This window comes from Centruroides sculpturatus, unplaced genomic scaffold, assembly GCF_000671375.1.
Source record: "Centruroides sculpturatus isolate CEXI.00-Female unplaced genomic scaffold, Cexi_2.0 scaffold211, whole genome shotgun sequence".
NCBI classification, from domain to species: Eukaryota; Metazoa; Arthropoda; class Arachnida; order Scorpiones; family Buthidae; genus Centruroides; species Centruroides sculpturatus.
Window position 1 is genome coordinate 571,950 of NW_019384472.1, and position 14,895 is coordinate 586,844.

General features: G+C 28.6%; 1 protein-coding gene across 1 annotated transcript in view; it reads left to right on the forward strand.

Annotated features, from left to right (window-relative positions):
* Positions 1-14,895, forward strand: part of LOC111621206 (serine/threonine-protein kinase SMG1-like) — a 178,427-nt gene that overhangs the window by 139,303 nt on the left and 24,229 nt on the right. The window contains 3 exon segments of the mRNA XM_023363285.1: positions 8,601-8,700; positions 12,661-12,801; positions 13,201-13,305. Coding sequence (XP_023219053.1) covers positions 8,601-8,700; positions 12,661-12,801; positions 13,201-13,305 — 346 coding nt within the window.

Sequence of the window (14,895 nt, forward strand, 5' to 3'; positions counted from 1 at the left end):
CAGGCCTACAATGGTGGGATTATTGGATGATGAAGGATGAGCTATAACAGGTCTGGATCAAATGATATGAAAATGTCTGAAAATCTAACTTGAGTTCAGATCTTTTGTAGTATTCATCTGATATCTTTACTGTCTCTTTGCTGTGATGATGATGATGATGATAATAATAATAATGTTTTAATATCATGACTATTAAGACAACTACAGATACAGAATTAGATATATTTATATTTAAGAATGAAAATGTCTTTTATTAATAATTAAAATATGGAATTTATTATAGCAAAGTAAAAAAATTTATAAACATGCAGAGGGGTTTTTAGTTATTTTTGCATGTGTTTGCAGCTTTATTAGTGGAAAAATTGCATGCACTTCCAGTTCCTACTATATATATGACATTCTACAATGATTTGAATTTTGAAGTCAACAAAGAATGTTCAAATATTTTTCTTTGCCCAACATGTTGACCTCTGAACAGGACTTGATGATTCAAACTTCCCAAACTTGCAATGTCATACAGACAAATCAGAAGATACTTTTGGAGGATGGTACTCATATTTCTAAAGGTACAATCTCTAACATTTTAAACAATATTGGAAACACCTAGGAATCGCACAAAGAAAATCAGCCTTTTCCAAAGAAACAAAGACCAGTCACACCTAGAATAAAGAAGATTGTGAGGAAAGTAAAGAATTCCATCACTGCATCAAATCCAACCTAAACAGAATTGAAAAAATGTGTCAAGTGTCACTGTTGTCCAATTGCGTCATTCACAGAGAATGGACATGGAAATGCTGGTAAAGACTGATGTTCATAAGCTATCAGATTCTGAAAAAAAATAATTACAAGTTCAACACAAGAAAGTTATATGAAAGGCATTTGGCAGGTGGAAGAAGTGAATTTCTGTGACTTTGGGTGATTATAATGGTACCTGCAAAATTTGCTACATAAAACACAGAGAAAATTGGGTATGGCAATGCAGAGAGAACTATCCTCAAGGTTTTATGCTAGTAGGCTGTTTGTCATGAAGAAGTCCACTTTTGCTTATCAGAATGCCCTCAAAAATGAAAATATCTGGACAATACTATGTTGAACATATTTTGAAACTATTGTTTGAAGAGCATCTGCCACCTGTGTATCCCACTGAGATATATAAAGTGTTTCTGCATCACAACAAGCAAGCTCGCACATTGTTGATAGACCAAACAATATCTTGAGAACCTCCATCAGAAAATTGAAATTAGTTATCAACAAGTAGAACATACCTATGAATGGTTGTTATGCCATTTCCCTTAAAACAGAAGCTGTTTAACTGAAAAGCAATGTTAGCTGGTGTTTGGAAAGTTTAGAAACAGGAGTAGTCCAAGATTGACGTAAAAATGGTCAGAAAGGTGTTCAATTTATGGAAACAGTGTTGTCGAGCAATTTACAGAAGTAAGGAAGGATATGTTGAGCAAATAAAAACTTGAATAATTGTGTGTTACATTGACTTCTCTTGTAATAAACATGTTCAAAAATAGCTAAAGCATCCTCTGTATTTATATATCAAATGAAAATCCATAAGAAATAAAATTGGAACACATTCAACAAAGATGATTATAAAGAAATGTCTCCTCCTCATTTTAAGTACAGATATGAATATAATATAATAATTTAAAAGTAGTGAAAAGCCAATGCCACATAATACTAGAATTTTGAAAATTAATGAATCTTAATTTTATATAATTTCTTACATCAATTACATAAAAGTAAGACAGACATACACACAAACTTCATAAATTCAGTCCTGATCACAGCAATCAGTACATTTATCATAGTTTTTATTTTTGATGATTTATTGATGTTACTAAAGGATATTTTTTTAGTCTATTTATTTCTATAATAAAGCAATTAAAATTTAAAAGAGAGAATTGAAATTTCCCAAATTTTCTTCAGGGTATCACAAATTTGGAGGCAAGAAAAGAATGGCCACTAACAATTCTACTTCAGGTTCTTCAAGAATTGATGAATGAAACACCAAAAGATCTTTTAGCAAAGTATGAACTAATTCTGTTTATTTCACTTTTTAATTTTTAATATTTTAATTATTAACGAAATTATTCCTTAATAATTTTTAGAGAATTATGGTGTTGCTGCAGTACTGCTTTAGAGTGGTGGGAAATTACACAAACTTACAACCATTCAACGGCTGTCATGTCAATGATCGGCTACATAATAGGCTTGGGCGATCGTCATCTCGATAATGTTTTAGTTGATCTCTGTTCCGGAGAGGTTTGTTCTCATTTTAAATTATATTTCTGTTTCTAATTTGTTACTTTAATATTTTAAAGTATTTGTATTTGTTTAGGTGGTGCATATTGACTATAATGTTTGCTTTGAAAAAGGAAAGAATCTTCGTGTTCCAGAAAAAGTTCCATTCAGAATGACTCCAAATATTGAAACTGCATTGGGTGTTACTGGAATTGAAGTAAATAATTATACATTTATTTTTACTTTTGTTCATTTTCTCACTAATTGAATTATATATATATATATATATTTGGAAAATTAATACTTAGTTCTCTAAGTATTTTCAAGAACATTATTTTAATTTATAGCATTAAACTATAGAAAATATGATGACTTACTTAATTAGTTTTCTAGGATTCAGTTAGATAATAAAAACAAACTACTGTAAACATTGAAAATATGTTTACTCTTAAATCTATTCCTCTACAACTTTAAACTAATTTCTGTTAAATAAAAGTGTTATGATTTTATTTAATAAGATTTTTGTTACAGTTTAAGTCATACTAATTTGAATTAATTTTAATTTTCAGGGTATTTTTAGAGTATCCTGTGAACATGTTTTAAAAGTCTTGAGAAAAGGCAGAGAAACATTATTGACATTATTAGAAGCTTTTGTGTATGATCCACTTGTTGACTGGACTCCTGGCAATGAGGGAGGTTATACTGGTGCAGTTTATGGAGGTAGACAAGGCAGAATTAATGAATCAGGACAAACAAAGCAAGACATGGAACATGAAGTTGCATATTCTATGTTATCCATTCGAGTAGCCGAAATGAAGCATGACTGGTTAAAAAATAGGTAATATATATTAATTAAGTGCAATTATTTTTTTAAAAATAAGTATTAATTTTTTAAACATGCATGCCATGTCAGCTATATTTGTGATCTACAGGGTGTTCAAAAAGTGAGAAATTTGTAATGATATTAAAGTTATGGATCTTGTACACAATACCATATATATAAGTTGTATGCAATACTGTATGGTGAACTGATACCAAATAGTTATCTTAAAACTTTTCAAATACAAATACCATACATATAGCTTTAATATTGTTCAAGTTTCTTTCTGCAAGGTAACTTTTTGGACATCCTGTAGCTACATAAATCAGCATATCTCTCTATATTATAAAATATGATGATCAATATTTATATCTAATGAAATGTGTGTTGCAAATCTGGTTATAAGTTTATTATAGACAAGTCCTAATGATAGATGGTTTACTGAATAGATTAAAAAAAATTTATCATCAAAATGTAATAAAATTCTTAAATAATTCATTTGAGTAAATTATCAATTCTCAAAATGTGTGAGATAATTTTTGATATTTTATTAACATCTTGACTGTATTTTCACTTGAGATTTTGAAAAATTGATGAAAATTGTATACATGCAAAGGTTATTCTTACATAATAGCAAAATTTTATTACGATTTATATGATGTATTAGCAATAAACAGTTGTACTCTTGTGAAAATTAGTTATGTTACAATATCCTTTAGGCAGTTATTATTACGATACTCTTTAAGAAAGTTACTCTATCAATTAAACAAAAATGATAACATTTAGCAGATGCATTAACAGATTTTCAAAGCTATATAAATTTAAGTTTAATTAAGATAAATAAATAAGTATTTTATGTTTTATAATTTTATTTATTAATTTAATTTCTCTAATTAATGAAATTAGGGAAGAATTAGTGGCTTCACTACCTAAGTTGAAATCTCATTTGCAAGACTGGCACAAAGCTCAAATTGAATTACAAAGTACTGAAACTCAGCTTCCTGAGATATGTCAACAAAGAGCATTGTTGGAAGAAGCTCAGACAAATTCAGCCCACTCTTTGTATTCCCTTCCAAAAAGGTATGCATAATATATTTTAAAACCTTAACTGAAAAATAAAATTTTTATACAATATATATACTGTATATATATTGTATAAAAAATTTTATTTTTCAGTTTATATATATATATACAGTAATACCCCAAACTTACGCGATAGGTGGAACCGAGTGGTAACTGCGTAAATCGAATTCGCTTAAGTCGGGGTATAATTTCACATATAAATACATACAAATAATTTTTAATTGGGGCCGGAGACTAAAGAAAACAATAATTTAGAGAAAAATGTTTAATAAAATCTTAGATAATACATATGTATAACAAATTAGGTTTATATTATTTTACAATTTTTCACATTTACTTGATTATTACGCCATAATTTTAACATTGTTTCCATCTCAACGATAATACTGTGACATTTACGAATGATGCTTGAATTTAAAGATTGAGCATTTTTCACAGCTTCGAGAATTTTTTCTTTGCCTTTTATAATTGTTCTGACCGACAATTCCGGTAGATCAAACTTCTTTGCCAATTCACAAATTTTCATTTTTGTATCGAAGTCTTTAATAATGGGTACGTTCGTAAAGTCAAACGAGTTAAACGCGTTAGTAACGAATCGTTCGAAAAGTCTAACGAAATAGGAATAACGATGACGTCATTCTCGTTTAACTCGTTCGACTTTACGAACATACCCAATGTTAACTTTACATTCCAAAGATAAAGTTTTTCTTTTCTTGTTTGATGCAGAAGAATTAGTTCTACTTCGTTTGGATGACATAGTAGAGTCTCTCGAGTCTCCGTAGATATAACAAACACAGAAATAAATAACACAAAATAAATTGTAGCTATGTGTGGATTCTGCTCGACACATTTGAACATGTAAGCTGAACAATAGTGTGTGGGGAGTGAGTAATCAAGGCGCTCAAACAAAAGACGAATCGACGAGATTTGAAAATGGCGTAACTCTGGGTTCGCATAAGTCGGGGTATTACTGTATATATAAATCTTAATTTAAAACTAACTCCTATGATATTATAATCTAAATATTTTACAAAGGAATTAATACAAATTTGAAGGGACTTAAAAATTGGAACTTTGTGTTAATAAGGTTTATATTAAACAATTTTTACAAAAAAAATCAAAGTTATACTACTGAATGGTGAAAGCCAAATTTTCTTCCAGTTTTTTTATTACATTTTTCTTTAAAAATAAATAAATAAATGTGTGTTGCTCCAAACATACACTTCATTGAAATACAGTAGCCCAAAGAAAAAAATCAATGTTTATTTTTTGATATTAGAGTTAGTAGAATGACAATTAAAACTATTGGATGTAACAGACTGACCTATCCATCAAATTGAATCTGGGAGATGGATATGCATAAAACTTTGCAAATTTAGAAATAACTTATTTGTTTGAATTTTAGTGGTTTCCATTGAAATTCAAATAAATTATTTCTTGAATGGTTTGTTTCTAATTTTAAAATTACAACCTAATTACAGTATGAAATATTGCAATTCAGTGAGTTTTGTTATTTTTATTATTAAAATAATTAAAAATAAGAATATTTCATAAAACCAAAGATTTTTAGTTGAAACTCTTCTAATTTTATTAACATCCAGTGTCCAATGCATATGCTTCTGTCTTAACTAAGTGTTCAGCCTTATAGAAAGTGTAATTTTTTTTGAGTTGGAGTGAACATCATTGGTGGTGTCAAGACCTCTGTTGCCAGTGACAACAATAAAATCAGCATAAGTGTTATGGCAAATGTTAGTAAAAAAATGCACTCATTGATTATGCATTGCTACTTTGGCTTTGGGGAAGCTGAAAGCAGTGCCTGCTTTTTATTAAACAATGTAATGTAAATGTTGTGGAGTTTCATGATCCAGGACCATGAACACTTTGTATTACATATTAATTAATATGGTAAACCCTGCTAACTTGAATTAATATGGGGTGAAGGTTGTCATAATTTCTGAAAGTCCAAGTTAGTGGGTGTTTTTGTCTAATGACTTGGAAAAGAGATGATGGATGTACAGTAGAGTATTTTATTATGATCAGCTCTATACAGAAGTTTTACCAAGCTTCAGTAGGTTTTACTGCTGAATTTATTGGAATTGAGCTCAAAATGTTTCATGACTACAATAAATGCTACGTACGGAGTTCAGTAACTTATTCATTGTGGTAATATAATGCGTAGTATTACATATACCGAAAGCACTCGTTAATTATAATTTCACTTTTATAATTACTCATTAATTACAATTTTTCTGTTAAGAAATCTTAAATTACTATACAGTTTTTCAAAAAAGTATGTGAGTTAGCAGAAATTTCCTGTATTTTGTATTAACCAAAAATGTTAACTTTGAATTGCATATCCTTCTTCCAGGACCACAAATCTACTTTGCATTAATGCAGATTTTGCATAAACTGATAACATAATAATGGGAATTCGACTGTATAAATATGAGGAAACACTTGTTTTGGCTTCAAAATGAAATGTTATTTTTTAAATCTACAACTGCATATCTTTATTTTCCGATATAGAAATTAAATATTGTATAGACAAAAATTTAAATTTTATTTTGTAAGAAAAGAGAGAGATAAAATAAGAATATTTATTAATAGAAATATTATTTAAATTAAAATATTGATAATTTTTCTGATTTTGCATATTATAAAAACTATTTAATAGAGAAAACAGTTTATACAATTTCATCAAAATTAAAATGTAGACAAACTTTTTGTATAATAAATGAATTTTAATTTTACTTTCCTAGATGTTAGAACAAGAGAAAGTATTGAAATTATTTCAAATTTGGTCTTCAGAGTTTTTTGTAAATTTCCATGTTTTGATATCTCCTGAATCCAAAAAATCAAATGAATGGCAAAAAATTCTGTGTGTGTGTGTGTGGGTTAGTGTCTACTTCATTTAATATGTCAGGATGAAATAAAGATTAAGAAATGAAATTTGGCACATTAGCTTATAAGGGGTGTTGATACTATTAAATTTTGGTTGTAAAAGGTCAAAGGGATGGAGAGATAGAGGGTGGTCAAATGTCATATTTTGAGTGGGGTTGGTCTTAATGAATATTTTACTCGTTAGCATTTACAGTTTTTTAAAATTCATCTCTACTCTCAAAATTAAGCATTTACCATTTTATAATAATTAAAAATATATAAAATTTTTATAAAATCTCTTAACAAATGATGCCCCACACAAATTTATTTATTATTGTTAATAATAAAAAAGTTATTTTTTTAAACAAAATTTTATAACAACTGGGAAAATTATACAATTCGTTACTAGAATTTTTTGAATTTGGCACATTATTAAATTAAAATGTTAATAGGTTAAAAAAATCAAATATCAAATTTATATCAGTCATAGAATGAATGATTAGAAAGTGTTCACTCACATAATTAGGTTATGATTGCAAAAAAAATCATTTTTATGTGGTATTATACAATTAAAACCATATTTTTAGAGACATAATCTCAATTTACAACACTGAGCTTATGACAAATACAAAAACTCATTTAACATCAATTTTCTGGGAATTAGTTTGATTGTAAAAGAGGCACAATGTAGTATTTAGGCATACTCTAAATTTAATTTTTAGATATTTTTATCATTTTACATTGTTTGTGATTTAAATTGTATACTGATAAAATATAGCAACACATTAAGTCATTATCTATTATTTTAAGTGTTTATTTAAAATATATTAGGAATGCAAAAACTAAATAATTACATGCCAAAATATAAAAATATAGATTTTTTTTGCACAAAACTGACCATTGCAGCACTATATGATTCAAGTGCCAAATACCTTTTCATTTTTATTTTAATAAGTATCAACACATAAGGGGCTTGCAGTATGTTCAGAGGCTCTCCACTGGTTACTTGATCTATGTGTCTGACTGGAATTGCACTTGTAAGATTTGTAAACTTTTTGTATTATAAGTATAATTGTATCTTCAAGATGTATACTAAAAAACACTTGTGACACTTTAACAACTATAACATACTGCAATTTTGAATAGGTAAAATCTTTTGTTGGACCTTTTTTCATTTGGAATCTGTGGACTGAGTGACAATAAGAAAGATATTTGTGGTAAACTGGAATTTACAAATGAAGAGAACTTTTTCAATGCCGTTTTTTAAGTGAATAAAGACTGTGTATTTAAATTTTACATTTTATATTATGTGGATTTAGATCATTTCCAACTTTGTCTTGTTTATGACTGTTTCTTTACATTTATTGTATACAGACAAAAACCTCCTCTTTGAACAGTTGGCTTACATATTTCTGAAGAGCTTTGTGCTTGTAGAAATAAACATTTGCTTTATTTATCATGGTCAAAAAGTTTTTCCTTTTCCTCAAAAAACACATTTTGGCACTTAAATCATATTTGCATAAAAAAAGAATTTTTTTTTAATCTATTGAATTTAATTATTAAACAGATTTGAAGAACATGCTATTGTAAAAGAAACTGTGGCTACTTCCAAAGAAGCAGTTAAAGAAAAATTAGCTGAATGCAAGAAATGGCAAAATCTTCATTGTGTAAGTATAATTGAACTAGTGTTAAAAATTTAAATTTTGGGTTTTTTCATAAGTAGATTATAGAATACAATATTACATCAGCATGAAAAGATAGAGCATACCATGATTTTAATTACTTTTACAATTAGAATGTATAGAATATTTTATTCAATTCAGGGAGGGACAAGTGCCCCTTTTGTTCAGTCTGCAGATACCCTTGTGTACAAGAATATACTAAAATATTAATGTATTAATCTTTATATGATGATGCTTATTATTTATAACATGTAAAAAATGAAGAGTATCTTTTAGTTTATATTTATATACATAAATACAATTTTAATAAAGTATTTGAGAATATTTAAGTTGCTAGGAGACTATAATTTTTTATATACATTATAAAATGACCTGAAATTAAAAATACATGATGTGTTAATAATTTCTAATATGATACATTGAAGGGATGATAGAAAATGCCATTATAATGTGCAAAATAAATCTTGTTAACTGTAAATTAAAATTAACTCTTTATCTAATACTAGTCATTATTTACTTATAAACTAATTCAAGTTGTAAACACATCCAGGGAGTTAACATCTGGCTAGATTACTTGATTGTTGGATATTTGGCAATTTTTTATTGATGGTATCTTCAACTTTTCAAGTTGAACTTTTTATTGATGGTATTCCAACTTTCCAAGGAACTCTTAATAGAGCATGTTAGACCACTGTTTGAAAATCTAGATCTTTACAATTCTATTTTCTACTAACATAATGGAGCTTTCACCTATTGGGTTAATCAAGTTAGAGTGGTTGGATGCCATACAGGCAGTTGGATTGCTGAAGGAGTTCTATATCCATGGCTTCCCTGCTTGCGCAATTTGACGCCATTAGATTTCTTTTATTGGGCTATATAAATGAAAGCATTTTCCAAACAGCAGCTGTGAATATTGCAGAATTATGACCGTACATAATTGACACTTCCTCACAGATAATGGCAGAACAGCTTTAGGAAAAATTTATGGCTTGCCTCACATAATATCAAGGTGCCACCTGACATGTTAAAATTTCAAACACTCAATGAAATAAAATATCCTTTTAAGAAACTTCATTTTCATAACTTATTTTCATTTATAAGAGTTTTTTCTTCTTCAACAACAATCATTTCATTTCAACAAAACTTTTTTCATTTCAACAAAGCATCACAAAATAAAGTATATTTATTTAAAGTTTTTCTTAAGTTTGTGTTTCTCTGTAGCTAGTGCAACATACTTTAAAACTTTACCATATAGTCAACAAGAAAAGAAATTCTTAATAGAAAAAGATCTCTGAGGCATTAATGTAAAAGTCAAAATCTTTTCACATAATATTGAAGTGATAAACCTGCCTATATTTTATGCTATGCTATTCTGGGTGGCATTCTTGCTTCACTGGATGCTCCTATGATTTTATTCTTACTTTATTTTTTTTAACTTAAATGCCCAGTATGATACAACAACATTATATGATTAACTAGCAGGTAGGCCCAGCGTTACTCAGTCAAAGGTAACGATAGCGAAGATTAAGATTATTACGTTATAGTCAGCCTTACCTGTTTTCACAGAATGCTAGAATTGGGTCCCCCGTTTCCAGACTAATTAGAGAATTTTTAGATGGGTCTAAAAATATCTTTGATTTCCTGCAAAAACAAAAAAAAACTGCACTTTCTCTTAAAACATCGCTTTCTCTTAACACTTTCATTGTTACGTAACACTTCCATTGTTGACACGTTCATTGTTGACACTTCCATTGTTACTTAACACTTCTATTGTTGATGGAAGTGTTAAGCTTAATCCTGTCCCTCTCCCCCTGGGGAATTTCGAAAAATTTCTTCTTAGTGTGTGTTTTCGTGGCGTACCCTAACTGTGTACCAAATTTCAGCTTTGAACTCCTAATCATTTGGGCTCTGCACTTATTATTATCATCAACTTGTCTCGAATATATATATAGATATGACTACACCAACTGTAACAAAACAACCACAAACAGTTGGGGAATAGCTGAGTGGCAAAGTCTGCAATTCAGCATTAAACAAAATTGGATTGTGTGTACTGTATCAAATTTAGTTATAACTACAAGATGGCTAATGCAGTGTGGCCCCATCCCTCACCACCTGGCTGCACCATTGTGGGCCTGGCTGAACCCATAATGAGCTTGCTAAAAAGAGGTCCTCTTAGTGCCCACAGGGCGGAAAGTGCTTTAAAAAGGGGGATCAGCCTTCATTTTGGATATTTTGGTTCTAGTCTGGGTTGAGATCCCTGTGAATTTTATATGGGCAGTCTCTCTCAACCTAATCATTTGGCCATCCTCATGTATGTCTAACTGAATCCATGATGTGTATGATTAAAAGAATCTTTCAAAATGTAGAAGACAAACAGTTTAAATGAAAAAAATCCAAGGCAATGTAATAGACATTGTCTTTCCTTCTCTGAGTCAATTTGTTTGCGCAATTATCCTTTTAGGAGATGTATTAGGTCAACTTGTGTGTGTGTATGTGTATATATATACATAAAATAATATATATATTAGTATATTTTTGTTTATATTTATGCTTAAATTTTTACTTTGCATTAATTCAAAGTAAAGCTTTTTATTTTAATTTTAAAAATTTAATTTACTGTGTAAGTGTGATCAGGACTAACATCACCTGTGATTTTGGCTCACAGGAATCTTCAAACTGTGTGAGTGGCCACTTATGTAGGACTTTTATAGAATAAGGGATGAAGGAGGGAAATTTTAGAGAGACAGGAAGGCCCAAAAGTAAGACACTCAACTACTGAATTAACAATAAAACAAACAACATTTAATTTTACATAAGCTGGAGATACATGCATCATAAATATGACATCATAAGATTTATCTATAGGTGTCTATAATCTATTTGCACCTAACATCTGCAAGAGAGAGTTAACATAAATTTTACTAGTTGAGCTGAATACCTGGATCCTTGAAATTCGGTGATTGCTAGCTGGCTTGGACGTCCTACAAAGGGGAGGAGAAAGTCTCTTACTTCTACTGATGACTCCCTGTAATAATCAATAATATTAATGGTTGCAATTAGTTCAAGTCCATTAGCGTTTAATTTGGACATCAGCTGGATTAGTAGGAACTGGGTGGCTGACAGGACTAGCCAGAGGGATGACCACTGAATTGGACGACGACCTTCTTGACCTGTTTGTTGGTCAAGAAGGTCAGGAAGATTTTAGACTGCATCTTGTGTTGAGGTATCTCCAAATAAATGTATATTGGATGAAAATGTTGTCTTTGTGATACTCTTATATCTATGTTGCAATTTATAATGATATTTTAAACAATATTTATTATGTATTAAATAATTATATTTAACATTTAAAAAATCTAATAAAAAATAATAATCAATAGTATGACAAAATGAAAATGCTGTTATTTAAAATAATGCAGAGAAACTTGATTAAAAAAAAGCAAGTAAATAAAATTTGGCAGATGGCACAAATTACTTATCCAGTGATGTTCTGAGACATTAGAGAGGTTGAGGCAGACGTTTTAAATGTGTAGGACGGACATTCGGTGCCGCTTTCCCGTAAGCCTAGAAGTTTGACGATGGTGTTTGGAATGTCGAGTGTGATTCCACCGACTATCCAAACACCATTGTCAAACTTTTAGGCTTACGGGAAAGCGGCGCCGAACGTCCGACCTACACGTTTACATGTTTAAAACATCTGCCTCAACCTCTCTATTGAAAGTCTAACTTTGATGTCTTGTGGACCCTTAAATATTCAACTTTTTTGAGATTTTTGACTTTCCTTGTAATGTGCTCAATGTCTGCTTCTACTGAAAATGTTTGATGTCAGTAAAACCAATATAGCTTTATTATTGATATTTCTCTGTCAATATTTTTTAATATCAAAATAACTTTTAAGAATTATTAAAATTACTTAAATTATTTATTTATTTTATATATTAGGAATCGCTTAGATCTGTCTGTGGCCCTGAATTGGGAAAATGGTGTTCTGAAGTAGCCATTGACCTTAATATAAATTCGTTAACCATAGCACCTGTAGTAAAATTTTTACAGTCGGCTGGCCAAGGGCAGTTGGTACAACAGGTAAAGTTTGTTATTTATTTATTATTACAGTACATTCACGATCATCTGGCCCATGATTATCCATCCTGATCAGCTATGTCATAAAGTTTTTTATATAAACAGAAAGTAACAAAATAATTATATTTTTATAGTTATTTTGTATTTTTTTACAGTACAATATTATTTAATAATAGTGAAAAAATGTAAAAATGTGTTATTCTGCAGATAATGCTCATAGTAATTGCAGATGTCTTACTGGCTTAATTTTGCTGAAAATTTTGTATTAAAATATCATATTTACTGTACCTTCAATCTTCATATATTCGGCTCAGCTACCTGTCATATTAAGCCAGATAATTAAAGTAACCATTTTATTTATTGATTGATGATTTTTTTAAATGAAAATAATTATAATTCTAGTGTGAGCATGCAGAGTCAGATCTAGTAACAGTTCTTCAACAACAACAGATGGCATTAAGAAATTGTGTTGAGCTATTGACTACCTATGCAACAATTGTTCTACAGGTAATGTCAAAACTCTTAATAGTAATTAAAATTTTATTTTAAAAAATGGCTTCATTCAAAACACTGAAGTTTAATGTATTCCTCTCATAAAAAATTTAAAACTATTCTTTAATTTAAATCACTATACCATATATACTCCATATAAAAGTTGGATTTTTTTTACCATTTTTTAAGGTCAAATTTATGGGGATCAACTATGTATACTACTTTTGAGGGGCTGAAATTCAAGCCAGATTCAAAAGCACCGAATCAGTAGCAGAAGCCTAACTGATCTCTAAATGAATAAAAACAAAAAAAAAAAAAACAATGAATTACAGTAATATTACAGATTTGGCACTCCTTTAAGTTGGGGCCCATTTTCTATAGGAAAGCAAAAGTTAAAATTTTTTTTTATCCACATGAAAATAAAATAAGTGATTTCTTTACAAGTAAAGATGCAGCTATTTGTTTTTTAATAACACAGGCTATTCTTCCAGCTAGAAAACAATATAGTAATTTATTATGCCAAGGAGATTAAAGTATGACTTTAAAAATAGATTTAAATTCTTATCAACTTCCATATTTCAGGTGTGGTAGTAAAAGTTGCAGAAAAAAGCAGTCTGTTTCTGTAACTGGAAAAACTTGATGCTTTTGCCAGTTTTTTTTAAAAGTATGAAACTTTTATATTTAATTTTCATATTTGTTTGCAATGAAAAAAATTCTGGCAAATGTTCATTAAATACTAGGGTCAACTTTTATATGGGGTTTATATTTTATATTATGCTTTCATTTTCATATCTATAATTTATACTTGAAATAGTTATAAAATTATTGCTTTTAAATTAAGTTTTATTTATATAAATATTTATATATATATACATATATATTTTNTTTTTTTTTTTTTTTTTTTTTTTTTTTTTTTTTTTTTTTTTTTTTTTTTTTTTTTTTTTTTTTTTTTTTTTTTTTTTTTTTTTTTTTTTTTTTTTTTTTTTTTTTTTTTTTTTTTTTTTTTTTTTTTTTTGTGAAAGTTTATTAACTCTCTCTTATAAAATTATGTTACAAAACAGTTATAGTTATTTACTGTATTGTAATAATATTTCAGGTTACTCCCTTTTTTTAAAGACAAATGCTACTGCATAATTTATAATACCTTATTATTTTTAACTGCTTCCTTACCATACTCATTTTGCTCAAAATTAAAACATTATTTAGAATACAACAAAGATAATTTCTAAAATAACATAATTTAATTATTCTCATTAATTGAAACAATACATTTCACTTTCTCTAGTTTCTTGTTTAGTATTTGCATGTGCTGTTTTTACTCTGCTGCAATCAGAAACAGACTACCACATACTGTTTTATACAGCACTTCATTACCAGTTCAATGCAATAGTTTATTAATTTTATATTTTACATGTATAATTTTTTTAATGGAAATAACAATTATATATTGTTTTTTGCGAATCATATTATATGCAATCAAATAAAAATGATGTGATCAATTTGTCAGCTAGTTCTAATCCACACATACAGAGAATAATTTTAAAATGTTTTTGCATCATATAAGAAAATAACATCATGATATTAAAAACAGTTAAATGACAAAAA